This window comes from Fusarium oxysporum, chromosome 13 (assembly GCF_000149955.1).
Source record: "Fusarium oxysporum f. sp. lycopersici 4287 chromosome 13, whole genome shotgun sequence".
Lineage (NCBI taxonomy): Eukaryota > Fungi > Ascomycota > Sordariomycetes > Hypocreales > Nectriaceae > Fusarium > Fusarium oxysporum.
Window position 1 is genome coordinate 170153 of NC_030998.1, and position 25801 is coordinate 195953.

The following is a 25801-nucleotide window of genomic DNA, read 5'->3' on the forward strand; positions in this document are numbered from 1 at the left end:
TAAATACATAGTTTATCAACAGAAGACGCTTATATCCCAGTACCTTCACTATTCCACTTCGTTCCGGGATGGTCCCGCGCCAGCGTGCCTGAGTGGCGGAACGCTTCCGACTGCATTCTCCGCTCCAGGTTAGGCTGTTAGCAGCAGGGCGAGAAACCAGCTGCCGAGGCCAAACCCTAAACAAGTTAATCATCACTCACCTGTACCCCCAGGAAAGTAAATAGTTTTAAAGGAGCATAGATGTCGAAAAAAACCATGATATTGAAGATTGTTCACTATTATATACTGAGCATCACGCTGACCTTCCTTCGGTAATTGACGGTGTGTGGGTTCGCGGCTTGAACCCGTGAATGCCAGCCAGAACCCGGCGGTGCCGGATTGAATCCGCTCACTCTCGGTACGAGGTAGCAAACAGACGCGTGCCAAGCATCATGCGGCGGTATAGTGAATGGCGGACCAACTGTTCCCTTGCATGTGTCGCACAGCGTGTAATTGCGAATCCCAATTAGGGTTGCTAATCTAAAACCCGACCGTAATGGTCTTGATATGGTCTCTTCTCTTTCGGCAGCGTTCCGATTACATGGCCCAGAATTTACACGTCATACACTGTTGAGGAAGCTGCGGCGCCCCAAAATCTGTATCAGCGACATAAAGGATAACTTGAAGACGAAAATTGCTACTCGATTAAAAAATGCAGCTTTTGGTGGTTTTTGTTGGTCAATTTCCTGCACGAGACACCTCGATAAAATGATCAGTCAAATCACCCCTTATCTCTCTTATGCTTTTGAGAGGGTGCCGGCCGCATCCTTCCTCGCTCTTTCACTATGTCTCGCCGTCCTTCTCCTTGTCGTTGTTGCAAAATACTTTGAGCCTGTAGGTAAACGGAGGCTCAGAGATGGCAGAAAATCACATCTACCTCCTGGGCCGCCCGGATTACCTATAATTGGAAGTTTACACAAGTTGAAGGAGGCACGAGGTGACCCTGATCACAAATATGTAAGTTTCCTCTTATCGACAGTTGAGAGGCTGTGTCGGCTGAGTCTACTGCAGCTCCGTGAACTTGCCACCTATGGCGAAATGACGACTGTCCACCTTGGCTCGAAGACCTGGATCTTCCTGAATTCCAGCCGGGTTGTCTCAGAAATCATTGCAAAGCGAGGAAGTGCAACGAACACAAGGTCTCCAATGCCTATATCGAGTGGGATTGTAAGCCGCGACGGTAGATCTCTGATTTTGCCCCAGGAGGCTTGGATGGAGCGACGACGCGTCATGCATAGCCTTCTCAACGGTACATCTTTAAAGCAATATGGCGAATGGCAGGAGCTTGAGAGTACTCAGATGATGGCCGAGTATTTGTTCAAGCCCCATCTATGGTATAAACATCACTATCGATATGCGAACTCAGTGATCCATCGGATTGCGCTTGGAGAGCGCCTGGGCAAATCAACCCAAGAACTAGCCGACCTACAAAACTGCGTCACCTTCTTCGTTGGCAGTATTGGATCTAGCATTATCGACTGGTTCCCAGATCTCGCCAGATTACCCAAATTTCTACAAGTCTGGCGATCTCACTGGGAAGCCCTGGGAAAATGGAATCATGACGTCTATCGGTCATGGTGGGACCCTGTGAGAAAGCAAGTCGAAAATGGCACTGCACCTCCATCTTTCGTACGAGACGTACTCCTTAACGAAGAAACACGATACAAGGGCGATGATCAGGACTGCATGTATCTTGCTATGCAGCTGATAGAGGCTGGAAGCGACACCACCCGAGAAGCACTCAATATCATGGTGATGGCAATGCTGGAGTATCCAGAGCCTTTTCGCAAGGCAAGAGCCGATGTCGACAGTATATGCGGTGTTGGAGAACAGGCACGCTTGCCCGTTCTCTCCGACATGGACAATCTGCGATTTATCTGCGCGATTGCTAAGGAAGTACTGCGCTGGCGACCGATCTTTATACTTACGCCAGATCACGTTGCGTCGCAAGATATCGAGTTCGAAGGATACCTCTTCCCAGCTGGCACTGGCTTCACCATCAACGAAGTCCCCGTTGGTAACGAGTTTGAGAAGCCGGAAGCGTTCTATCCAGAGAGATGGATGGATGGTCACGAGATGGACATCAGCCATGGGCTCTGGCAATTTGGAGGTGGACGGCGGATCTGCGTTGGCTACCGTCTGGCGCAGAGGAGTCTATTTCTTAATATTGCGAGGCTTGTTCAATGCGTTGACTTCAAGCCGGTAAGTCTATAACTAGGAGGATTCTTGCTCTTCTTTGCTAATGATGCGCAGGATGGGCCATATAATGCCAAGATTCTTAACCTAGAGTCTGTAGATGAGCCATTCCCTGTCAAATCTACTATCCGAAGCGAGGCTTACGAGGCTCTTATTATCAAAGAAGCCACCGAAAGCTGGTGTTTTGGAGGACGCGCGCATGGACCAGGTGCAACTATAATGATGCTCTTCATAGTTCATACACTCGTCAGCTCTTTGACTAGGCTAGAGTAGCCCGCAGTGCCCAAAGTCATGTATTCCGGTCTTATTGGAAATGGTGGCCCGAGTTTAAATAGACAGGCGTTAGAATACATATATGTGGTAGTTTCGAAAGTGAGAGCTATATGTACTAAAGTCGCGAGACCAATGTCCAAACCACATCAAGTCTATTTCTCCTCCACAGCGGTTTGTGAGCATCCCATATATAATCTTCAGTCTTCCGTAAAGATGACATCTTAAGATTGACCTGCAGGCACTAGCTCCAGATCCCTATGTCTTGAAGTCATGTTGATCTAGCGCTGACCGAGTACTAAATCATCGAGAAACATTGGCTAGCAATTGGTTAGTTATTTTGGTAAAGTTGTAAGCCAGATGTGTTCTTTACAGTTGAGACTTGTGGCTGAGAGTTTATATCACCACCGAGAACTTAGTGAAACATGGGCACTTAGATTAACCATTCGCTCCAGTCTTCTGCCAGTAATTGCCGAACCATCTTGGACTGTGCCTGTTTTGCCGCCGTAGGGGAATTTTTACAGCTCTTGCATCTAGGAATTCCTCAAAACGGATAGCCACGGGACTCACCCGTTCTCTTCGGAAGCATCCCGGCGCAGGAGCTACCTCGGCCTGACGCAAAAGCTCTGCTGCAACAAAGGACTTTGACACGGGGAATTAGTCGCACTGACCAAGGCATCCAATCGTCCTAGGATTTGAGATACTTCACATGGTTTGGATCCTGCAAGTGCGACAATTATAAGAAAGAGGTCCTCAGGTTCAAACTTTACCACAACCAGACCCTTACAATCATCACAGTCCTCAGACGCAAAAAAGGTTTCTCCAACATGGCTACAGCTAAAGAAAGTGGACGGAATTACAGCCAATTCGCATGCATTGGCTCTGGCTTTTCCGCCATTGCGCTGGGCGCGACTCTTAAACGATGGTACGGCATTACCGACATACGTTTCTTTGAACGGCATAGTGAACTGGGTGGAACATGGTTCACAAATACATACCCAGGTATGGCTCAGAGGCTACGAGACAGGCCCCGGATGAACTCCTAGGCTGACTTATCAGGCGCTGCTTGCGATGTGCCAAGCGCCCTCTACAGCTTCTCCTTCGAGCCCAACCCAGACTGGTCTCGGATTCTGCCCTCCCAAGATGAACTCTGGAAGTATCTGAAAGGAGTCGCTGACAAGTACGGACTACCGCCAAAGATGACATTCGGTGTTAATGTCGAAAAGTGCGAATGGGTCGAGCGCAAGAAGCGATGGGTATTACATGTTCATCACTCCAAGACGGGCCACGTCTTTCATCACGAATGCAAATTCCTCTTTGCGGGGGCTGGCCAGCTTGTGACACCTCGGGAGATTGATATCCCCGGCTCCGAGAACTTCAAAGGTCCCATCTTCCACTCTTCTAAATGGAGAGACGATGTTGATATCGTGGTTAAGAAGGTAATCGTCATTGGCAATGGTTGTACCGCTGCCCAGATTGTCCCATCTATCGTTGATAAGACAAAACATCTGACGCAAATAATCCGCTCTAAGCACTGGATCCTGCCACCCATTGATGGGGCGTACACTGATGCTATGCGACTACTTTTCAAGTATATACCAGGCAGCATGTCGATACAGCGACTGATCATCTTTTTGGCTGCTGAGAATGAGTTGAGGGGTTTCCCTATGACCCCATCTGGTGCTAAGTTCCGCCAGAAGCGCCGCGCTCAGGCTGAGGACTACATGAAGACGCGTGCTCCGACTAAGTATCACGATATCTTAATTCCGAATTTTGAGGTCGGTTGCAAGAGACGGATCTTTGACTCTGGCTACCTTGATTCTCTCCATTCTAAAAATCTGACCCTAACCAACGAATCTGCCTTGAGGATTACTGAGGGTGGAATTGAGACGGACCGTGGTTTCATAGAAGCTGATGTCATTGTGCTGGCAAATGGCTATGTCACCAACACATTCCTTGGAGGCATTGAGGTTGTTGGGCGGAAGGGAACCTTAACCCAGCACTGGGAGTCATTTGGCGGAGCCGAGGCTTACAACTGCTCCGCTATGAGTGGATTCCCCAACTTCTTCATTCTCTTGGGTAAGTACCTGGCCTCACTATCATTGCAAGTCAACAAGCCTGGCTAACTCCGTGATTAGGCCCTAATGCTGCAACGGGCCACACTTCGGCTATCATGGCTGCCGAGAACAGTATCAATTACGCATTGCGAATCCTAAAGCCCGTCCTCAACAGCCCAGAAGGCGTCGTTGAGCTTTGCGAAGACGCCGAAAAGCGCTATGTCGACCGGATCCAAGATGACCTCGCCAAGACTGTGTGGAACTCTGGATGTCAGAGCTGGTATATCCAGACTAGCGCGAAGGCGAACCGCACATGGAATGCCATGAGTTACCCATATTCTCAGACATATTTTTGGTATAGGAGCTTATTCCCCGTTTGGGGTGATTGGAAGATTGCGGTAAGTCCTGACCCAGAGGGTCACCTACCCTTCTACTCTTTTATACAGAAGCTAAGGACTTCGGGTCAGGGTGGCAATACCAGCACTAAAGCGTCTTTATTTGTGCAACTCATTCGGACTGTGTTTCTTATCGCTGGCGGCTCGTTCCTGTTTATCTCTTTCTATTTGTCGTGGAGGTATCAAGAAGATATTAAAACTTATGGGCCAATGCTCTTGAAGGACCTCCTACATATTTAGTATAAGAATCAGACCTCTTTACTACCATTTTTAGCTGAGGGCTTTTTTATTACAATATCAATATAGCAGTGAGCCTTTTCAGTCTTTGCTTGTGAAGCTTCTTGGTAATTTGCATCCATGGTTGATGCCCTTACTTGCCCTCTGATGTATTACTTACTAATGCACGGTTGAAACAAAACGGGTAGCAGAGCAACATCTCCCTAATCTGAACCTGTTTATAAATACAGTCTTCACCCTTATTACTAGGGGGCTGGCTGGAACATAAACACTACCTACCTCTTCAAATTACAGAGGTGGATAGGCAGATATAAAACAGTTCAAGTAATAGTTTATTTATACATTAAAGAGAATTATAATAAGTATCTTAGTACTTGCTTAACAGCACGTTGAGACAGGTTTATACGCCTTAGGTATATTTCTGTCCCTGAGCATGCTTATTCAGGAGCTTTAGTGAATTCCGTTGCAACACCTCAGGAGCAACCTTGTCCCCCCTCGAATTTGTCTTGACATAATTGTGATACCCGAGTAGAATAGCATCAATTCCATACTGAGGCACATAAGGAAAGTCAGACCCAAATAAGATCTTATCCGGACTAGTAAAGTCAAGCAAACCATCCAGCTGGGCGGCACTGGTGCTAAGAGCAATGTCGTAATAAAAGCGAGCAAAATCCTCCTTAGCTTGTACAAGATTGACTTTGACTTGCTTTGCTATAGTAGGAATACCTAGCGCACCTATGGCTCGGCCGCCGACAAATGGAATAGTTCCACCAGCATGGGAAAGGACAATATCGATGTCAGGGCAAGCTCGAATGGTGCCTGTCATAACAAGATCCGTGGCCGCACGGGTGGTCGCAAGAGGGTAGTCGACAATAGGCTGTGGGATGCCTGGGCCAATCAGGCGAGGTTCGACGTCTAGTACTGATGGGTGTAGAAACACAAGGGCCTTATATTTCTGCAGTCTGGCCCAAATAGGTGCGAATTCGGAATCACCGAGGAGCTTTCCGCCGTAGCTTGTAAAGACAATAACACCGTTACAGAGTTTTTGTTCTCTGTACAAGTAATCGAGCTCCAACAATGTGCCATTGACGTCCTGAAAGTCGGGAAGAGCTCCAAAGAATCCGATTTTACCCCTGTGCTTGCCCGTAGAGGCGTAGGTGCCAAGATCGTTGTTCAATTTGCGGGCAAGTTTTCTCGCGGCTTCGCCTATCCCAGCAATTGAGACACCAGGGGATGAAACAGACAAGATGCCTAGAAAACGTCGTGTAAGCCTGGCTCAGCACGGTTAGGCTTGTCTTTGCGCTTACCGAGAGATGTCCCAATCGCGTTCATCGACTTGATGGCCGCATCCAGACTCCATTCCGGTGTTGGATACCCCGAAGGATCGCCCCCGGTGGCTGCAAGAGCATTCAAGTACGCCGGTGGCAGAGCATGGATGTGGGTGTCAATTCTTTCGGAAAAGACAAATGACACCAAGATGAGTAGGCCGTTGAGAACGGAGCGAAGTTGGTTCATATTTACAGAAAGATAGTTAGAAAAACTTGTGGTCCAAGAATTAGAGCGAGGAATGTCAAGGTTTGCTGGACGGAACCGCATTTTATCTTGGCAAAACTTGGGCGGCGCTATGTCATGACAGGCAAGTAATGAAATGGGTTGTACTCTGCAACACCACCCCGTATCCATGCACTGGTTCACGGAGGTTAAGAGTTGCTCACGGCATCGGCCCGAGGCTCCTAGGCCAACCTGATTCGTTGGCGGAACTGTCCCGATGGACGTGACAGGAACGCCTCCGCGACTTGCTACGATAACCCGGTTTTCGGCACATTGACGAAACTGACTTGCCTTTGTGATGTGCCTGTCTCTTCGGATCTACACCATGCTATGCGGCGCTTGTTGAAATCATATCCAGGCCTTATTTCAGACACAAAATATTAAGGATACACAAGCTATCGCTGCCATTGTGACGCACGTTTACTTGATCAGCCTTGTTACTAGCTTGCCCTACAGCCCCGCCATCTCAATAACCAAAAAGCACTGATACACATACTGAGCTCTGTTGGCTGTCATGCCGGGTTCGATGTTGTGACAAGTCTCGCTAAATATGGTGCTCATGCAAATGCTCAAAATATCTGCTAAAGAGAGTCTACTCTAACTGATAATCGTACACGAATCGGGCGTAAGCCTTTTGGTCACCCTTTGAGGCGACTGCAACGCGCATACAATACCGTCTCTCACCCCCAACCACTTGAAAGCCCCAAATCTGACTAGCAGTCCATCCATTCTCTTGGCTCACAGCATGACAGAGCACGAGTCCGTTACCCTCCCCCTCTACAAGCCAACCCTCCTTCAAAACAGCATCTTCAATATCCTCTAGGGCCACCCAACGGGCCTGGGCTTTGACTGTGCCAAAAAGCCAGTCATAATGATCGCGGAATTCGTTATCGAGATATCGAATCTCCTTGGTGCTCTTCAAACCTGAGGCCGTCTGAGTGGACTCAATGCAGGTGACAATGCCGGTAGTCGAGCTCGTATGAACGTGTTCATACTGCTTGATTTTCAGGTGAATTGTTGCGAGGTTGACGCCTTTGCGAGTAAGGTATCCGATGCCTTGTGCTCGAAGGATTGGGTCAGGACTGTCGGACAGGCCCTTATTCTAGTATTGTGTATATATCAGTATTAGAACACATGCAATGAGCTGGCATGCCTCACCATTACCCAGTTCCCATTAAGGTCTTTAGTGGTTTTAGCTTGAGGAGCTGCCATGACTGCCTTTCGGATTTCGCTTATGGCTGTTTACGTATTGTGGCTTTGTTTCTGAAGTAAGAACCAAACTGGCTTGCTTTAACTATTTTCGAAATATGCGTATCCGCTAGTTTGGGCTAGGGCGCCTTTGAGGCCTATGTTCTCTCCCATTACACGGAAGCAAGGGACCTGTGGCTAACTTGCTGGCGGCTTGTTTCCGTAAGCAAGCCTCATGCTAAACCGGATGACACCCGCCTCCCATCGGTACCACGGAAGGACAAAGGCTCTAAACTGGCAGGACCCTTGAAACGGGATCTTCGAGATGCTGTGGTCCTTGCATGTCTTCCCGAGCACAAGAGCTCGATAGCCACCTGGTGAATCAGACAAGTTTGGAGACGCAAACTCACGTTTTTGTTCGCGATGCCTCATAAATTTTCTAACTTGGAGAAGCTTGAGCTGGCTCTCCGTCTAACATGCATAGGTATAGTCTGTCCCGCCAATTCATGCGACTTGATTGCCCGCTGATCTTTCTCTCCTCGCAGTACCTTGGCAGATGTTTGCTTCCGTATCACGCTCCCTCCTGATTGCCTGGACTAGAGGCCTACCGGCGCGTTTATTTCTTGTTTGTGCAGTCATCAAGGTAGTTCTACGAACCTTCTCTCCCCGGCAGATCCAGTACTTGTCCCTTTCGACTAAAGAGGTATACAAGTCTTGGATAGGACGAAGAATTGCCAAGGCCAAGAAAGTAGGAGACCCAACGGCGGCTTCAAGGCTTCGCTATGACTGGGAGCCTCTAGATGACGGAAATTCGTCGCTACTTTGGATTGGTAATCGGCGTGAAGCAAAGAAGGTCATTGTGTTTTTTCACGGTGGAGGTTATGTTTGCCCACTCCTGCCGGGTCATCTAGAATGGTGTTGGCGGGCGTATGTTGCTGCTGGCATTGAGATGGAAACCGAAGTCGCAGTGGCAGTCCTCGAATACACACTCTGTCCTGAGGCGAGATACCCCGTACAACTCCGCCAGGCTGCCGACGCCCTAGCCCATCTTTTATCTTCAAAGGTTCGACCTCGAGATATCGTTATTGGAGGGGATTCTGCGGGTGCGAATTTGACAGCGCAGCTTCTGTGCCATCTGATTGAACCCCATCCCGCAGTCCCAGAGGTTTCATTGCCCGAGCCATTGCTAGGGGCGTTCCTTGTCTCACCATGGGTCACGCGCTGCACCGACGATGTATCATTCAGGGAAAATTGTTGGATTGATATGCTTTCTGGCCCTACCGTAGACAAGTCCACGAGGGAGCTGCTGGGTCCTAATATCGAAGAGACGTCAGCCAGCCTTGCATTTCCCCTTGATAGGGATAAGTCGTGTTTTGAGGGCATGGAATCTATCCTGAAGCAGCTTTACGTCAGCGTGGGGGCTCATGAGGTCTTCAGAGACCAGGGCATTGCCCTTGTCCGTGAGATCCGTTACTTGAATCCCAAGCTGGATGTGCGTGTCGATATGCAGACCAGGCAAGCACATGACTTTATCTTGCTTGAGGGTCAGGAAGAACGATATGGAGAGTGCATCCAGCATATGAAAGACTGGATGAGAGATTTGCTAGCTACAAGAATTTAACAAGGGCTGGAGTGAATGTAGGATCGGTTTCAGTGGTAGTTGGCTAGCATGTCATCATCACATTCTAGGATAGCAAGGCACTGTGAGTCAAAGCGTGTGAGTAGACCCCGCTTTTGCTCATCTATTACGATCAGACTTAACGCAAGCCAATTGACACTCTATATACACTCAAGTCTTGGGTTTACATCATGACCATAGCGGCAAAAGTTGCTCCGAGAGCCAACCACATCTTGGGCCAGTTTCCAGCAGCGCTGTTGGTTGAACCATCAGTAGCCGAAGCTGAAGCTGCAGCACTGCTCTCGGACGAAGTTGCACCAGCGCTAGTTGTCTCTGCCTTGTTGTTCTTGAAGTCGGAACTTTCAGTCTCGCTAGAGTCGTCGGACGATGCTGTTGTTGAGGACTCGGAGTCAGTCTCAGTGGCAGTCTTGGTGGTGAAAGTCGACTCAGAAGATGTCTTGGAGGAAGCCTTGGATGAAGTCTTGGAGGCGGTTTCGGAGGCAGTTGATGAGGAGTCATCATCGTCGTCACTGCCACTGTTTTTCTCATCAAACTCGATGCTCTTGTATGAGCCTGTCTCATCGCTGTAGGTGTAGCTCTCAGCAGGGTTGAGGTTCTCAATCATGATCTTCTGAACAGTCATGGTGTAAGGAGCTCCAGCGTAATCAGTCTCTCCACCAGCCCATTCGATAGTTCCCTCAGCATTGTCAGGATCGCCACCGGCCCAGATACCAAGCTTGACGCGCATGGGAGTCTGAGGATAGTTCTCTCCTCCAAGAGCATCGGCATAGTTGAGGGTGCGAACCGCAACGCCGTTGATGTACCACTCGCAAGAATCCTTGGTCCAGTGAATGGTATAGTTGTGGAACTCCTCCTGTGCGTTGGTTACGGGAAAAGTAGCGCTTCGAGTATCGGCCGCGTCGTTGCCTTTGCCGTAGTAATTGGTCTGAACGTCTCCGTCTTTACCTCCAAGCCACTCCCAATCAACCTCGTCGAGAACATCAGAAAGAAGAACGACAGATGAAACGATACCAGTTCCGGGCGCAGCCTTCAAGTGAACCTCCATGCGACCGAAAAACATGTACCACTTGCTCTGAATAGTAGGTGAATCACCCTGCTTAGCGACAGTGAACTCAGCACCATCAGAAGTATACTTGACAGTGCCATGGCCGGTTCCCTCCCAATTGTCGTCATCAGCACCTTTCGTGAAGTCGACCGAGTATGATGAAGAAGCAAGACCTTTGTTGGGATCGCATGCTGGGCCATAATCAGTGCATGTTAAGAAACAAAGCGGATACTATTCACGTACTCTTCTTCATAGGGTTGCACTCGCTGTAGGTCTGAGCAGCGGCCGAAGCAAAAAGACCCGCAAGGGCGATCTTGGACCACGCGGAATAATACATGGTGGGGAAAGTAAGAAAAATTGGATTATTATTAAAAAACGAGTGAAAGTCGTAGCAGGTCGCAACAAAAGAACGAGTGACTTTATAAAACGAATGCGACGTTGGCCTACCACGAGTCAAAAAGCGAAAATGAAAATAAAGATGCGCAAGCAAACTTTAGGTAAGTGGGAGAGAATGACAGGCTGTGGTGGGTATATAAAAAGCGACAGTGTTATCTTGCTGCGCCTGACAAACTTTTTTTCAGCTAGCCTGGAGCCCATGAGTGTTGGTTCGAACCCAGTTTCTGTTACTGATAAGGCAATCGAAAGGGGGGGAGATGAAGATTGACCCGGTAATACTGGGTACCGTTGCGTAACGCAATCCTTGCCGGTGGAGAACGGGTGCTCTGACGCGTAATTAACCGGTGGGTAACTCGTCACTGTCTATGGGGAACACTTCAGCTGATTCCTTGAAGATCGGATGAGCTGAGCCGTGATATCGGCATGTCTAAACCATACAGCTGAATTGATTTGATGGAATCGAGACGCATCATTGAGTTTTTGCCCTGACGATCCCAGTGGACTCTGCTCATTTTAGTCAGGCACGGAAAGAATCCTCCTGTCAGCTCGTAAGTAAGGTTTGTTTCGGATAGGATTGTGACCCTGAGCAAGGGGCAAGCATGGATAATGATCTCGCGAGGTTGTTCTTTTATTGCAACACGATAAATGCCACGTTGAAGCTTTTTGCGAAGTAGCCTTGATGGAGTAGTGCGAGATTTACGTAGCACAGATCGAGTGCGACACATGGCTTCGGTTACCCTCGATCAATGTCCGAGAGCCCGAGACTTGGACCGCACCATTGAAGTAAAAATAGCTGCGACTAAACCTAATCATGCCAGGCCGCTGAGTCAGTTGGTGTAGGGTAGTGTTCTAGAAATCACGACGGTGAGGAAGCGATATCGATATTGAATTTACAATGTACAGGAAATAATGCTGCGATAAAAATATTGTTTATGTTTTGATTTTATCCTTGTTTCTAAATACTACCATACCAAGTATTAAAGATCATGACCATTTCCTGACGTCGAGCCCTTGTTATCCATCATCCTTCAATGGAACGGATAGCAAGTCCAAACCAGAACAATTCTCAACGAACTCACTAGCAATCACGTCAATATTCTCGAAAAGAAATAAAACATATTGTCCTCTAAGTAACAAAATCTTGAATTTGGTCTATGTTTCTATTTGCTTATAGCAGCACTGAGCCACAAGCCCAACTCAACTCCAACACGCGCTCCCTGATCAATCATGCTCAAATGACCAGCCTTATCGATAACGATAACCTCCTTGGCCTTCAACGCGTTCCCCAATCTGTGCGCGACCTCCACCGGGAGCCACTTATCATCAGCTCCCCAGATGATCTTGATTGGCAGCTTCGGCCCAACCTCTCCATATCTCGCCTCCACTTCTTCCGTGGATCTGGAGTTGGCTTGGCACAATTCACGAATGAAGCCTCGTTTTCCACCTTCTCGCAGCCAAGGCTCTTTGAGCATCTGCATTGTCTCTTTTGGTAACTCGTAGTATGCTGCGTCGCTGATGTAGCTCTCTAGAATTCCCTCAAATGCTGTGTCGGGCAGTTGTTCAAAGAGCTGGGGGTTTTCAGCGATGACTTTGAAGAGAGGTTGACCGAATGGTCCGATCGCGACAACGTCGATGAGACAGAGGCTTGCATATGGCAAGTCATGAAGGAGATAGCCTCGTAAACTGACGAGACCGGCATTATCGTGGGCGATGACATGAGCCTTCTCATGAGTCCAATCTTTTTGCCAAGATTTGAAGAGCGCAGCAAAGACCTCTGCTTGTCGCGCGAGGTTGCTATCGTACTCTTCAATTGCGCTTGAGCTGGCCTTTGCTGGATCTAACTTTTGCTCTGCGGGCGTGTCGCCGAAACCGGGTCTGTCGAAGAGATACACATGAAACTGACGCGACAGTGAGAGTGCGAAAGGGACCCAGACGCGAGATGACCAGGGAGTTCCATGAATGAATATGAGAGGAGGAGATTTAGGGTCACCCAATGAGCCCCATTTCACATCGTAGCTGTGCGTTGAGGTTTTGTACTGAAAGCTTTGAGTTAAAGCTGTAGGGTCGTTTTGTGATGAGGTCATTGTGAAGTCTGACTATGGGTCGTTGTGAGTTTGAGTGTTGAAGTGTCAATAATGTGAAAGAGGACGTGACGTGGATTGGAGAAAATTGAGACAGAGAGAGAAGAGTTGATCTGTATTGAGTTGCCTTATTTATAGATAGCTGGTGGCTAATTTGATGCAGAATATGATGACATTTTAGTGAGATGGAGGGTGAGATAAGTGAGATGACGCGCCCGCGCCTTTATTTTGACGACTTACTCGAAGCAACGAAACCTGCTTCGAGAAGTACGCTCTGAGTGAGAAGAGAATAAAAGAATCGACCCCGGTCACTGTAGTATCAATTGATGATAGTGGCAAATGCCATTTGGATGAGTTGAAGGGTAGATAATGCCAATTTCAACGGGCTCCTTTAGCAGCTTCTACCTCCGAATTTCCATCCGCCAATCGCAGCTCTACGAATGGCGACGTCTTGGAGGAATATCGCTTCGTGCCTTGAAGTTGCCAAAACCAACACGCTGCGCCAAACAACTCCATGTCCGCCACGTACGTTCCAAGACCAGTATCCTCTTCGCTGTCATCATCGCACTCGGCTTCAATCTCAATCCGAATGCGCTCCACCTCCTGGGCATGTCTTTGTGACATTGCAGCGACTCGGCGCGCAGCCTCATATAAACTAATCTTCTCCGTACGTACCAGCACGGCTAGTAGATTGTTTGTATTCTCCAAAAATGTCTCTTTCTCATATGAGAAAATCTCATTCAGTAGTGAGCCAATCTTTTCGCAATGCTGCTGCATCTGACGGATTTGTGGAATAGCGTTGTGCTCCTCAGAGAGAAAAGTACCCATGGCCATCTCGACGAAGAGAACGGTATAAATCATTCCAGAATTCCGCAATTTATGTTCTGCGTATTCTTCGACGGTCATATTTTTGGCTTCACTGTAGATCAGGGCATGAGACTCGCCAAAGTCCTTCATGGCAGCGCATGACTTGGCCAGCCAGACCTCAAAGCGCTCCTCATTGATGCGTCGACCGCGGATGTGCACGCGCGTCGAAAGCTCGTGGATAGCTCCCAGAAGAAACGGGTCTGTCTCCAAGTCCGATATGATCTCGCAGCACTCTTCATATGCGTGGGGATTCTGCATTATACGTGCAGTACATACGATCCCGTCTGCCAGCCGCTGCGGTGTATCGCGCAGCTTCTGGAGATCCCTAGCCAGACGTTGTCCCGACGGAGTCGCCTGGATAGCCTTGAGAATAGCAGCGCTATCGAAGATGTCGTCATTAACAAATTGAACCGTCATGAAGCCTGTGGCGAGAAAGATTCCTTCATCATCGGCGTTTGGGTACAGGTAGGTGCACATAGACGCGGTCTCGTTGACGATGCCCTTGATAAGTTTTTCGGCACCGAGTTGCTCTAGATGCGGATACAGCCACTGTTGAACTTGCTTGATGACCCAGTCTGCTCTTGGATGGACTTTGAGCTGGGATGGGGGATTGTACAATTGCGTCACAGGAATCAGTGTTTCAGAAGCATCAGTCGGGAGACTTATGAACCCGCCATGCTCCTGATGCTTCCTCGCAGTTGGTATTTCAACAGTTGTCATGTTGGATGGACTCCAAGCAGGGTAGTATCTGGAGCAATCGAGGCTGTTTTGTGAGTTGAGAAGTTGAGCTAGATCGTCTCGATGGAGGAATAAGCTGGTCTTTTTATACTGCATTGAAGAGGGGGTTCTGAGACACAATTCTAAGACATCTAGATAACTCACTTGCAGTTGCAACGCATTGTATCAGGTAATAAGAAGGGTAACCAGTCTATCACTTATAAGTGCCAAGATGTATCACTGTCCCTATGTCCAAGTCTAAAGCTTCTTTCGACTCCTCAACCTTTCATATCATTCCAGAGTTTGAAGGTTTAGTACACCATTTGATCCGGCGTAACATCTGACAAGCAGACTCACCGACAGTATGGCGTGCATTAGCTGTACCGCGTTACGATACGTGGGGCCTTTCATGGCCTCCCGATAAGGGCGATGAGGCCAATAGGTCGACCTTGCAGTAAAAGAGGGTTTCCTCAACGCCTTCTGCTTTCTCCTCGCCCTTCTGTATAAGCTGTCCTTCTGCGGCACGGCACGAGACGCCGCTTGCCACCCACTCGTAAAGGCTACAGTACCCTCTGGGGGACAAAATATATCTGACGCGGATAATCATGTTCACCATAGTGCTGTCAGCAGGCGCAGAGAATTAGAAATATCCAAAAAAATTCTTGGAATAAAATAGCAATACTCAACCCAAAATACCCGGCTTACTCCAAGGCAGTAGAAAAGCATATTGAAGCGGAAGGGTGAGATGGGCAGATGAGCCAAACAACGAAAGACCCCACGCCCTTATTTTGACGCCTCATCCCAGCTGCTTCAGTCAAGCACTTGAAGTTACAGCGATTGGTGCTCGCGCTCACTCTCTTTAGCTACATTTAAGATTATCTCTGTTTGATACGAATGATGGTAATGAATATGTCTGACAGATTGGGAAAACGTGATGAGTTTAAGCTCTTTCAGCAGTCTTGGCAATTCTGGGCGCGATTGATGATGTAACCCGCGCCCTTCAATTGACACTAAGGATAAGTATCCTCGTAGCCACCAAACTCCCTCTATTTCTAATCTCTCCTAAATTTATCAGGTCAAGGAAAGGGCGCATGGTATCATACTCTTGATACTCACCCAAATACCCTGGCTGCGACAACATCATGTCGACGACTACAGCCGTCCAGCTCGAAGCCTACGGCAACGGCACAACCTATGAACCCAACACCACCTCAACTCTCCGTCCAACAAGAGCCGGTCTCGCTGAAAATGCCTCAACAAGCCATCCAGAATCTGATGACCCAGCCCTTGAAGCTTCACGCATCGCTGATAGCACAGTCCCTGATGGTGGCTACGGCTGGGTCGTAATCGGTGCCTGCGCCGTCGTAGCCTGGTGGGTTATCGGACTCAGCTACGTCTGGGGCGTTTACCAAAATGCCCTGGTTGAGCGAAACGTCGGATCTCCTCTGGCCTTGTCCTTCTGCGGTTCGTTGTCGCCAGCTTTGATGGCTACCGTTGGAGTCATCGTGTCGAGAATGCTACGAACGTTCGGGACACGCAAACTTAGCTCCGTCGGAATCATTCTCATGGCTCTTTCTCTCATTGGCGCGAGTTTCGTCACAGATCATCTTGTTGGATTGATCTTTCTCCCTGGTATTCCTCTTGGTCTCGGTATGGCTGGTTGCTTCATGTCGTTCTCCCTCGCTCCGGCGCAGTACTTTATGAAGAAGAGAGGACTGGCCAATGGCATAGTTTATGCTGGGGGTGGATTTGGAGGTGCGATTATGAGTATTGCGACCAACTCTCTCATTGAAAAACATAGCGTTGAGTGGGCTTTTCGCATCACAGGCATCCTCATCGCTCTTTCGGGACTTCCAGCCGCCCTGCTGATTAAAGAGAGGGTACCTTTGGCAAAGACCGGAATCGTTGACTGGAGACTCTTTCGACAACTCAACTTTGCTATTCTCTTCTTTGCCGCTGGCATCGGTATCTTCCCTCTTCTAGTCCCACCTTACTTCCTTCCCCTCTACTCTCGATCTATGGGTCTGAGTACAAACACTGGTGCTGGACTTGTTGCAGGCTTCAGTTTTGCATCTGCTGTAGGACGAATCATGAGTGGATATCTCTGTGATAAATTCGGGCCGTTGAATACCCTTGCGGCCTTCTTCCTTGGAAATGCACTCACCATGCTTGCCCTCTGGCCTGCATCAACGACTCTCACACCTTTGGCTGTATTCGCAGTGCTCAATGGTTTGATGAATGGTGGATTCTTTTCTTCTATGCCAACTGTTGTCGGCAATGTTTTCGGGTCTGCCAGGGTATCAACAGCTATGGGTATGGTGATTGTTGGCTGGGTAGCCGGTTATCTTTTCGTAAGTTCACATACCACTCGCCTCGATTGATGATAAAGCCTGTCTAACACTCATAGGGCTCTCCCATTGCTGGTTTCCTTCTTCAAGCGCATGGAGGTGCAGATGAGGGGCTGGGTGCATATCGACCGGCCATGTTCTACGCTGGCTCGATGTCAGCAATTGCCACTGTTTTGACTGTTATCTTACGGTTGAGAATCAACAAGAAGTTGATGGCAAAGGTTTAGAATGTAGCTTCAAGGTGTTTAAATAGGGTCAAGGATACAGATTGGGGAGAAATCCCCTAGGACTACAGCAAAAGGTCTGCAATAGTTCAAATGTATGTATAAAATAGATAGACAAGAAGAGTATGTCACCAGTGTAACATGTTGTATTTCTCCACTCCTGAAGGGAAATAGTATACTTTAAGAGCTTTACTACATGCCCCGAATTATTTCTTCTCTTTCTTCTTGTTGGCAATACAAGTTGGACATCGTTCATTGGTTGTTGTGTACTCCACCGAAGTCGGGTAATGAACCCCGATGCAGCGACCATCCTTTTTGTAGCCCTCACACATTATGGTAGGCTGGAAAGTTGTGTTAAGAACGTAAAAGCAGACGTGGCATTTTGTCACGTCTCGTTTGGTGGTGCACATCTTGAGTGAGGAGTATTACACGACGTATAAGCTGCCTGGTTGTGGTATGTGGCTTGTATCAAACTGTAATATTGCTGGGAAGGGTATCCTTTTTTAAGTTTCAGGCAGGGCAATTGGAGTTCTGGAAATGTAATTTATAGTCCTCATTTGTTGGTGAACCGTTGAGGAACACTGTTAGAACAGAGATACAATCATTACCTGATATATTTTTATTAGGCCTCAATGTGCTGCTTATGCAGTCCCTCGATGTTCCTGTCGAGATCTCGGTTATAATCACGAATTACATTCATATTATCACAGTTCTAATCAAATCCAAACCTCTAAGCGTTACACTTCAAATGAGGTTGTATTAGTGAATCACGGCATCAATTTAGCTACCTGACTTATTCAGTTCCATGTCTCTTCCCTTTGCGAGGCAGCTAACTACCCGGATGAGCAACCAGGCTCACAAATAATGCATTTGTCTTCCTTCTTCCGTTCTATGCAATGACTGCATTCATGAAACCTGTCAGCTGTCAATTGATATTTTACCTAAGACAAGCGGCGCGCCCCCTTTCTAGATATCTCCGGCATTGTCGAAGAACATGCATTGTTCTTAAAATCTCACCACCGCAAGTTTTGCAGATCAACACTGTGCCCGGAATGATACACATCCTTGAGGTGAATTTTGAGCTTGGAGTTGATAATGGGTTAGACAACGGGATATTGGGGAACTGATAGCGCGGGAAAGGGGAGGCTCTTGGTGGTGCGCCCCCTTTAAATAGCCTGCTCGTCCCATCAGTCGTGCGGCGGTGAAAATCTGAGGTGCTTTTTTCTGCACAACTGTGAGCTGCACCTTTCGACATTGATCCAACTCTCCCGTACTGGAGAGTCAGTTGTTCAACGCAAGTAGCGATCTAAGCATTCTGCATGGGCTAATCACAACCGAAAGACTCTCGAGGCGGCTCAGGTTATGTGCTGCATGCCTGCAACACCTGAAACGGTCGTTAATGGTGTTAATCGGAGACCTGTTACATTACAACACAGCGACCTTCACATATATAATGCAGATGTGGTTTAATGACGGTATTTATTTTGCCAGCTGAAAGCTACCACGCATTATCCTGCCCCTCAATTCGACTCGCCTACCTGGCCCCTTTCACTTCTTATCATTCTCCTTGCATTTAGGGCAGTGAGTCTTTAGTAGCCACTTGAAGTTTTCTGGGTAAGTGATCCCGCTACAGCCTTTCCCATCCTTGTAGCTCTCGCATTGCTTAGGTACGGCGTGTGTCTCCTTAATTTTATGGTAGCATGTCCCGCACTTCTTGATCTCGACGTTAATTGTGCACATATTTGCGGTCGGAAAGGTCGTATAGTGGAGTGTGTAATAGTGTGAGTGTTGGTTTGCTTGGAAGTTGATGTCCTGGGAGAATGAGGAGACCAGAGTGTTAGGCCTGGTTCTCTTTAAGTACTCAAACCGTCTCGCCAATGGCCTTGTGAATGTGTGGGAATGCTGCTTAGACATGGTAAATCACCAACTACTTCAATGCAATGAATCAGTCATCCTGCGCCAAGGTGAACAGCACAGGCAGTCAATGGAGGAAATTATGTGTTACCATTCACAACAAGGAACGAGGCGATAATCACTGGCCTAGGGACCTCTGAATCCTCTAAGAATTTCCGAAGAATGAGTACAGAATCTTCAATGTTGTGTGTTGGTCAGAGAAGGGTTATAATACCTTGCGCCGACTTTTGTACAGCTATTCAAGATCTGTAAAAGCCGGAATTCAATACCATTGTCTTGCAGAGCTGAACATCACTGACTTGGGGATGTCTCCAATTAATTTATACGGCTGGAAGCTTTCAGAGTGGCTTATCTCACTTTACTCATGCATCAAGTTATCGTTGGTACAGCTATATTTGTCATGTGATGATGTCGCTGTAACCCTTGAACTTCAATTTCTTGTCTGAGCTAAGCTACTATCTGACGCAAAAGCTCCCCCTTGCTGGTATTTGCCATCTTGGTTCAAGCTGCAGTTGCAGCATAAGGCTTAGGCTTTGCGCATTCCGGACAGGCATCAGTATCCCTCGTCGTCTCGACTTTAATTTCTGGTTTCTCCCCGCTGCATTTTCCTTTCTTCACCAGGCCGTCGCATTTTGCCTGAGATCGTTCTGCATCCAGTTCGTACCCGCTTTTCTTGCACTTAGCCTTTGTCTTTGTCCATTGACACATCTTGAAGAAGTTTTGGTATGTTAGCTAGTATATGAAGGTGTTGCTTTGTAATTTACGCTTGTTTTAATTCTTTAGGATTATTTTGGTTCAGAATTTATTACGTTTGCTCTAATTTATACCTTGAATGGTTTTGTGAATGTGCACCAACCCATGGCCTAAAGGACGTGATTGAGGTTGGTCTCAAAGAGAGGACCGGCAGGTCTCGTAGTTCTAGTGGAGTGGAAAGAAGAGTCAATGCACCGCACAAGTGGAAACGATGTTCACAGCCCATTCACAGTCGAGGAACAACAATGGGGGAGTCATACCATCTTCCAAATACATTCCTTTGACCTTGACGTTATGTCTAGTTCATCACACTTTTCCTGTTAACCTCCTCGCCTTCCTCCCTACGCTGCAGGCTGGTCTGGCTGGTCTGGCTCTTCTGGCTCAGGGGGTGGGCATTTCGCACAATTCTCTCTGTCAACATGTTTGATATTTGTGACCCGCTCCTTCTTCACCCCTTTGCATAGACTGCCATTCAGGACATCTTCGCAATCTATCTTTGGACTTTCTGCATCAATCTCGTGGTAGCACCAATCGCACTTGGTAATCCTGTTTTCGATATGACACATTATGAATGGTGAAAGCAATCGCTTGTGGAGAGTCTCAATAGATGGTGATTTGTTGGTTTCGTTCTTTTCGTTCTTTTCGTTTAGGTTGCCTTAAGGTAGTTGATCCGAGAACCCAATCTCCCTGTCTAATACTCGGCCTTATATCTACACTACAGTCAACTGTATGTACATTCAGAGGGCCAAGGGAGCTGGATCAATACTTCCGAGTAGCCTGTGAATCTACTTCTGGGAAAGTGATGCTGTGCCCACAGCGAGAGCGGTAGCTACTCAACGCGAATGGCCAGACGCAACATCATGCTGTGATACGAGGCTCGAAAAGCTTCCACTGATTGACTGTGCGATTAATGTCTCACTGTCATTTGGTTGAAGCTGACTCCATCAGTGAGACGCTGGATAGCTCAGCGAGGATGCAGCTGAATGCCCAATTCCTTTTGCTTTCACTTCGTGCATAATCTTTGACTTTAGCTCCCTTCTAAATGCGAAATAAAGATGTGTGAAGATGCGTATTTTGCATTGAAATCTCTCATGATGCCGTTGATATTCAGGCCTTTTTTTGCAGCACAAAACGAGTAGCTGAAGGCTATGCATCCTTATGGCTTCCTTTGGGCTGTTTCTGCATTTAACAGCCGTATTGTGCATTTAAGTACTCTCTATTGATACTAGCTGTTGCTGTTGTCACACCTTCCTCTTTTGTTTGCATTATTCCCTCCGAATAATTGCATCATAATTACTGGGGGCCGAGATAGTCTACCCCGCTCCGTCTTATCTTCCAAAAGCTTCAACCTGGCCTCAATTTCGTTTGATCTAGTGCAGCTCGGCACAAGAGAAGTAATTACAATTGTGCTCTGAAGACGAGTACTGTCGCATCAATTTGAAGATGTCCCAATCACAGCTTGACATCAAGGCGCTTCGAGCAAAGTTCCCGGCTCTTCAGCAAGACCAAGTCTTTCTCGACAATGCTGGCGGGAGTCAGATTCTAGGGGCTGCGGCTGACTCGTGCGTTTTGCTATTAATTTGGGAGTCTTTCTGTTCTCACGAACTTGATAGGATACGAGACTACCTCATCACCTCGAATGTGCAGATGGGTGCATCATATGGCGTAGGCAAACTCTCAGCAACAAAAGTGGACAAGGGCTACGAAGCGGCTGCACGATACATCAATGCACTGCCTGACGAAATTGGTACCCTGGATATCCGGAAAGAAGGTTATAAGGCACTCAGCTTACGGATAATCTAGTATACGGCGCCTCTTCAACCCAATTGCTACGCAACCTCGCACTGGCTCTCACCTTCGCTCAAGGCGATGAGATTATCGTATCAACTCTCGACCACGAGGCAAACATCGCGCCATGGCTAGATCTGGCTGAGAGACAAGGGCTCAACATCAAGTGGTGGACTCCAGAAGGCCAAGGCAACAACCCCAAGCTGACAGTCGAGAGCCTAAAGCCACTCTTATCCGACAGGACGAGATTTCTTGCCTTGACTCATTGCACTAACCTGCTTGGATCAATCCACGATATCAAGGCCATCGCTGCAGCTGCTCATGAGTATCCAAATGTTTTTGTTTGTGTCGATGGGGTAGCTTACGCGCCTCACCGACCCATGGACGTTAAAGACCTCGGAGTTGACTTCTACTGTCTCTCATGGTACAAAGTCTTTGGCCCTCACATTGCAATGCTCTACGGCAGTCGTGAGGCTCAGAAGCAGCTTCGTCCATTGGGCCACTACTTCAATCCCGCTGAAAGTCTGTCCGACAAGGCTGGATTCTCTGCTGGAAGCTATGAGTTGATAGCAAGTATATCCGTCGTGGTTGACCACCTTCTTGCTGAAAGCTGGGATAAGAGCATTCAGCAAGAGACGGAAATCCAAAAACTACTCCTCGACTACCTGACCAAACGAGATGACGCAACGATTTACGGAGAACCGAGTTCGGACCCCAGCAAGCGTTTACCCATTGTCAGCTTCACCATTGATGGATGGAACTCTCGAAGTGTCGTAGCAGCTATCGAAGCCAACTCGAATCTCGGCCTGAAACATGGCCACTTTTACTCTCATCGTTTGGTAAAAGAGGTCCTCGATCTTGATACAACTGACGGCGTTGTTCGAGTAAGCATGGCACATTATAACACTCGTAAGTCATGCGAAAGATTTGATGTTGCACTACTAACTCCTATTAGGTGAGGAAATCCAGACAGTTATAGATACCTTACAGAACATCATTGTCAAGAAATGACAACAATATGGATAGAGTGGAAGATAAAAACAAGATACACAGATTAAACAATAGGGTTTCAGTTTTTCGCTCAAGTATTATCGAAGTCTCCAACTCCAGGATCTCTTCTCCACGCAGAAACATCCCACCCAAAAGGCACAGAGCCAGTTAGATAACCCTCGGTCCCCGGGCCATAGTCATGCCTTTCCTTGAGGCTATCCTCAGGCGGAAACAGGCCATTCGGGACCTCATCCTCAGCCATATTAAACGGTGAGGCGAGGTGGTGAGCAAAGTTAATATCAGCGTTGACAGATGCTTCGACAATGGTAGGATACGGCATGCTAGCCTCAGAACCTCCTTTAAGAAGTGTAAGGGGATAGCAAAGTAGCTCTTGTAGCTCATACATCAGGCGATGAAGCCTGGTGTCGCCTCTAGATTCGATAAATAGGTAAGAGTCGTCGTCTAATGGTCCGTCTTCGTAGGAACCAGGATCCTCTGACGTGTCTTGTTGGGGTTCTGGTAAATACTCTCTTATGATGTCTTGATATTTTGTGACTCGTGTATAGAAGCTGTGTGCTATCCTGTCTTTTGTAGCACATAAAGCAAGGATCTCAATGCATGTCCTTGAAGGAGTTACGTCTTGCTGCCTGAATGCTGTGGTGCCCCCGACAAGGAAGCTTTTGATAGCAGTTAAGTTCAGCATCAAGAAGGTGACATAGCATTGATACCTAAGTATTCTGTTAGCTTTATTCAAAGGCTAGAGGAAAAAATGTGGAGCCAAAGAAGGAGAGCGTAAGAAAGATTGCATCTTACATAGTCAGCCAGCAGTTCTTCACCACAGCTTTCTCCTCGAGTATCAGTCCAAGAAGTCGAGCTGAGTTGCGAGCAGCATGTATGCCTTCGAAGATAGCAGCCTTGACTTCCGGATCCCAGGTACACGCCGCTATATCCCTTTGAGTCGCAAGCACAGCCCGAGTTTTGAGAATCAAGGCGGACATGTAGAAAAGGTGCATGTAAAAAGTCACCCGGCGCTGGTCAGGAGATATCTCTGGTGTATGGACCAACGTCTCGAGATGCATGTAAGCAGGGAGGCTAGATCGCCATAACCCAAGGTCGTCATGCATTTGTCTCAGGATAGTGGGCGATAAGACTCTAAAGGATGCCACGGTTCGGACGATGTTGGCCTTCAGGACTGTGATTTGAGCCATCTTCTGTTGTAGAACACCGAGAACAGGGTCATCAGCTGCGGAATCGAGAGCGCCGGTGTTGTCGATCTGCTCCCTTGTTTCCTGGGGAAAGCATCAGCAAAAGAAGTAGCTAGGAGCTCTTATTGACTTACGTGAATACATCGAGAGACCTCAGGGCTGGGAATATGCCCAAGAGTGGCCGTCACCCAGCTCCGTATCGTGATAAGTGCCGCGAAAGTCTTGATATATCCGTTGAAATCTTGTTCTGACAGACCCGGCGGCTTTTTGCCAACGCATAATCCGCTTGAGGATCCAAGCAGGATACCCCAATCTTCAAAACCGCTCAGCAATGCGAGACCTTTTTGGGGAGGAAATGTATGGGCCTACCTGTATAAGAGATTGCCAACGATGACTTGGCGATAACATTGTAGATCCCTAAACAACAGCATATCCGCATCGCCCGCAGAGGAGCCTGCTCCACGACATAATCAAGAAACAGCCGAGCTTTCTGGTAGAACGGCGTACATACCGATGCATTGCCGTTTGGTAGAGTTTGTCGATCGTATTGAAAGCCCAATGCAGATATAGCCAGCAACTCCCCGTAAGCAACTTTTCTGCTGGCAACCTGATCTGGCTTGGCTTCTTGAAAAGTATCGAGAATCAAATTGGCTTCCTTCCTCGTGTAAATAGGAAACATGTTACCCATGTATAAGAAGTAACAATCGACGCCATCTCGCAAGGCTTGGATAGCCACGTCCGAGATCTCGGTTGACAAGAGCTCGTTCTCGAAGAGTAGATTGCAGTCGTAGATCTGTTGACTCCATCTCAGCCTGGCACTCGGTGGATCTCTACAAGCTGAGGCAGTACTACTGCCCTCACTTTTCACAAACTCAAGCGCCGCCTCAATGCCGAAACCATCGCGGATCCGCTCAAACAGACTATTAGCTTCATTCGCAGGCCGTTCCTGGAGATACCGATACAGCGCCGCGAACGATTCAACGTTCTCTTGCAGAGCCTGCTGTCGTCTTATGAGGATCTCTGTTCTGCTGCCCTGGACTGTGTATACGCAGCTTCGGCCTTTTGACACGCAAGGCCCGCATTCGGGACGGTTGCCATCGCATTTTATCTTTTTCAGCTTGCAGGGTTGGCAGGCTGAGATGACCTTTGATTTCCGCGGGATTATCAAGTGGCTGGTGGACCTTGGTGCGGATGGGGTGGCGGGCGTTGTTGTTGGACGGGGTAGGATTGGTCTGGGGGGTATTGAGGATGAAGAAGGTTCCATTGTTGCCTTGGCCGTTGGCTCAAGTCGGCTGATGCTTTAGAGAGGTTGGTGAGCTGTTGGGTACCGCCACATTTGTGCAGAGGCGAGACCGAGTTTGCCACTTCCGCTTTATATCCTATCTTATCTTATCTATGGTATCTTATCTTATCGCTTCCAATACTAAACAACCTATACTCTATACTAAACTAATTAGTTTACTATTAGGCATTTATCCAGATAACAGTTTAAGACATAAATACTCTATCACTCTTGAAACTTCCCATAGAGGCGAAAGTATTTTCTTTGTCTACTATGGATCATTTGAGGAGTATTAAAGGAGCCGTTACTGTAAGCCAAGGTATGAACAACTGCAACAACCATCTCATCAGCATAGCTTTCAGGTTCTCAAAGGCAGATAATGTCTCCATACTGGGACACCCCTCCACCCCATGTCCCGCTGTAGATCCCGTATTCCAGAAGGATCATCCTAGCCTGGAACTACCAAGAGCCGCCAAGCACGACCAAGCAAATCCTTTAACATCAATAATACTTTATCTCAAGAGATCCCTCTGTCAATGTAAACCATTTTCAAAAGCTGTAATTCTAAGTCAGCGGCTTTTCACGTTGCACAAAGCGCACCGCATGTCAGCAGATCCCA

At 47.8% G+C, this 25801-nt stretch overlaps 11 protein-coding genes across 12 annotated transcripts; 5 read left to right on the plus strand and 6 right to left on the minus strand.

Moving 5' to 3' along the window:
• Window positions 1-747: 747 nt before the first annotated feature.
• Window positions 748-2508, plus strand: FOXG_11943 (uncharacterized protein; the record flags this gene model as incomplete). Its single annotated transcript, XM_018391671.1, has 3 exons — window positions 748-996; window positions 1051-2241; window positions 2293-2508. The coding sequence occupies 3 exons, from the start codon at window positions 748-750 to the stop codon at window positions 2506-2508; spliced, it is 1656 nt and encodes a 551-aa protein (XP_018250364.1).
• An 824-nt stretch (window positions 2509-3332) lies between these two features.
• Window positions 3333-5197, plus strand: FOXG_11944 (uncharacterized protein; the record flags this gene model as incomplete). The annotated part of the gene is made up of 3 exons (XM_018391672.1): window positions 3333-3507; window positions 3565-4584; window positions 4644-5197. The coding sequence occupies 3 exons, from the start codon at window positions 3333-3335 to the stop codon at window positions 5195-5197; spliced, it is 1749 nt and encodes a 582-aa protein (XP_018250365.1).
• Window positions 5198-5603: 406 nt separating this feature from the next.
• On the minus strand, window positions 5604-6709 carry FOXG_11945 (uncharacterized protein; the record flags this gene model as incomplete). The annotated part of the gene is made up of 2 exons (XM_018391673.1): window positions 5604-6445; window positions 6502-6709. The coding sequence occupies 2 exons, from the start codon at window positions 6707-6709 to the stop codon at window positions 5604-5606; spliced, it is 1050 nt and encodes a 349-aa protein (XP_018250366.1).
• Window positions 6710-7337: 628 nt separating this feature from the next.
• FOXG_11946 (uncharacterized protein) lies at window positions 7338-7957 on the minus strand (the record flags this gene model as incomplete). Its single annotated transcript, XM_018391674.1, has 2 exons — window positions 7338-7847; window positions 7904-7957. 2 exons carry the CDS (start codon window positions 7955-7957, stop codon window positions 7338-7340), a joined length of 564 nt encoding a protein of 187 aa, XP_018250367.1.
• A 399-nt stretch (window positions 7958-8356) lies between these two features.
• FOXG_20634 (uncharacterized protein) lies at window positions 8357-9554 on the plus strand (the record flags this gene model as incomplete). Its single annotated transcript, XM_018400929.1, has 2 exons — window positions 8357-8417; window positions 8479-9554. 2 exons carry the CDS (start codon window positions 8357-8359, stop codon window positions 9552-9554), a joined length of 1137 nt encoding a protein of 378 aa, XP_018250368.1.
• A 181-nt stretch (window positions 9555-9735) lies between these two features.
• Window positions 9736-10954, minus strand: FOXG_11947 (murein transglycosylase; the record flags this gene model as incomplete). Its single annotated transcript, XM_018391675.1, has 2 exons — window positions 9736-10808; window positions 10861-10954. The coding sequence occupies 2 exons, from the start codon at window positions 10952-10954 to the stop codon at window positions 9736-9738; spliced, it is 1167 nt and encodes a 388-aa protein (XP_018250369.1).
• A 1157-nt stretch (window positions 10955-12111) lies between these two features.
• On the minus strand, window positions 12112-13287 carry FOXG_11948 (uncharacterized protein). Its single transcript, XM_018391676.1, has one exon. It carries the CDS (start codon window positions 13095-13097, stop codon window positions 12174-12176), a length of 924 nt encoding a protein of 307 aa, XP_018250370.1. The 5' UTR covers window positions 13098-13287; the 3' UTR covers window positions 12112-12173.
• Window positions 13288-13472: 185 nt separating this feature from the next.
• FOXG_11949 (uncharacterized protein) lies at window positions 13473-14739 on the minus strand (the record flags this gene model as incomplete). Its single annotated transcript, XM_018391677.1, has 1 exon — window positions 13473-14739. Exon 1 carries the CDS (start codon window positions 14679-14681, stop codon window positions 13473-13475), a length of 1209 nt encoding a protein of 402 aa, XP_018250371.1. The 5' UTR covers window positions 14682-14739.
• Window positions 14740-15721: 982 nt separating this feature from the next.
• On the plus strand, window positions 15722-17443 carry FOXG_11950 (uncharacterized protein). Its single transcript, XM_018391678.1, has 2 exons — window positions 15722-17029; window positions 17086-17443. Exons 1-2 carry the CDS (start codon window positions 15821-15823, stop codon window positions 17251-17253), a joined length of 1377 nt encoding a protein of 458 aa, XP_018250372.1. The 5' UTR covers window positions 15722-15820; the 3' UTR covers window positions 17254-17443.
• A 3823-nt stretch (window positions 17444-21266) lies between these two features.
• FOXG_11951 (uncharacterized protein) lies at window positions 21267-23430 on the plus strand. Its single transcript, XM_018391679.1, has 4 exons — window positions 21267-21479; window positions 21531-21664; window positions 21721-22614; window positions 22661-23430. Exons 1-4 carry the CDS (start codon window positions 21361-21363, stop codon window positions 22714-22716), a joined length of 1203 nt encoding a protein of 400 aa, XP_018250373.1. The 5' UTR covers window positions 21267-21360; the 3' UTR covers window positions 22717-23430.
• FOXG_11952 (uncharacterized protein) lies at window positions 22561-25230 on the minus strand. Of its 2 annotated transcripts, XM_018391681.1 has the most exons (5): window positions 24270-25193; window positions 24035-24213; window positions 23509-23984; window positions 22694-23423; window positions 22562-22643 (listed from the first exon to the last, which is right to left on the minus strand). In XM_018391681.1, the coding sequence occupies exons 1-4, from the start codon at window positions 25162-25164 to the stop codon at window positions 22787-22789; spliced, it is 2187 nt and encodes a 728-aa protein (XP_018250375.1). In that variant the 5' UTR covers window positions 25165-25193; the 3' UTR covers window positions 22562-22643; window positions 22694-22786. The 2 variants fall into 2 exon arrangements, with proteins under 2 accessions (XP_018250374.1, XP_018250375.1); XM_018391680.1 differs by having other exon boundaries at window positions 22561-23423; window positions 24270-25230.
• Window positions 25231-25801: the final 571 nt, after the last annotated feature.

Coding starts and splice junctions, on each gene's coding strand:
- FOXG_11948 (XM_018391676.1), bottom strand. CDS start 13,097: ATGACCTCATCACAAAACGACCCTACAGCTTTAACTCAAAGCTTTCAG.
- FOXG_11950 (XM_018391678.1), top strand. CDS start 15,821: ATGTCGACGACTACAGCCGTCCAGCTCGAAGCCTACGGCAACGGCACA. Junction 17,030..17,085: donor GGGTAGCCGGTTATCTTTTC/GTAAGTTCACAT, acceptor TAACACTCATAG/GGCTCTCCCATTGCTGGTTT.
- FOXG_11951 (XM_018391679.1), top strand. CDS start 21,361: ATGTCCCAATCACAGCTTGACATCAAGGCGCTTCGAGCAAAGTTCCCG. Junction 21,480..21,530: donor CTAGGGGCTGCGGCTGACTC/GTGCGTTTTGCT, acceptor CGAACTTGATAG/GATACGAGACTACCTCATCA. Junction 22,615..22,660: donor CATGGCACATTATAACACTC/GTAAGTCATGCG, acceptor AACTCCTATTAG/GTGAGGAAATCCAGACAGTT.
- FOXG_11952 (XM_018391680.1), bottom strand. CDS start 25,164: ATGGAACCTTCTTCATCCTCAATACCCCCCAGACCAATCCTACCCCGT. Junction 23,985..24,034: donor AGGTCTCTCGATGTATTCAC/GTAAGTCAATAA, acceptor TGCTTTCCCCAG/GAAACAAGGGAGCAGATCGA. Junction 23,424..23,508: donor AAGAACTGCTGGCTGACTAT/GTAAGATGCAAT, acceptor CAGAATACTTAG/GTATCAATGCTATGTCACCT.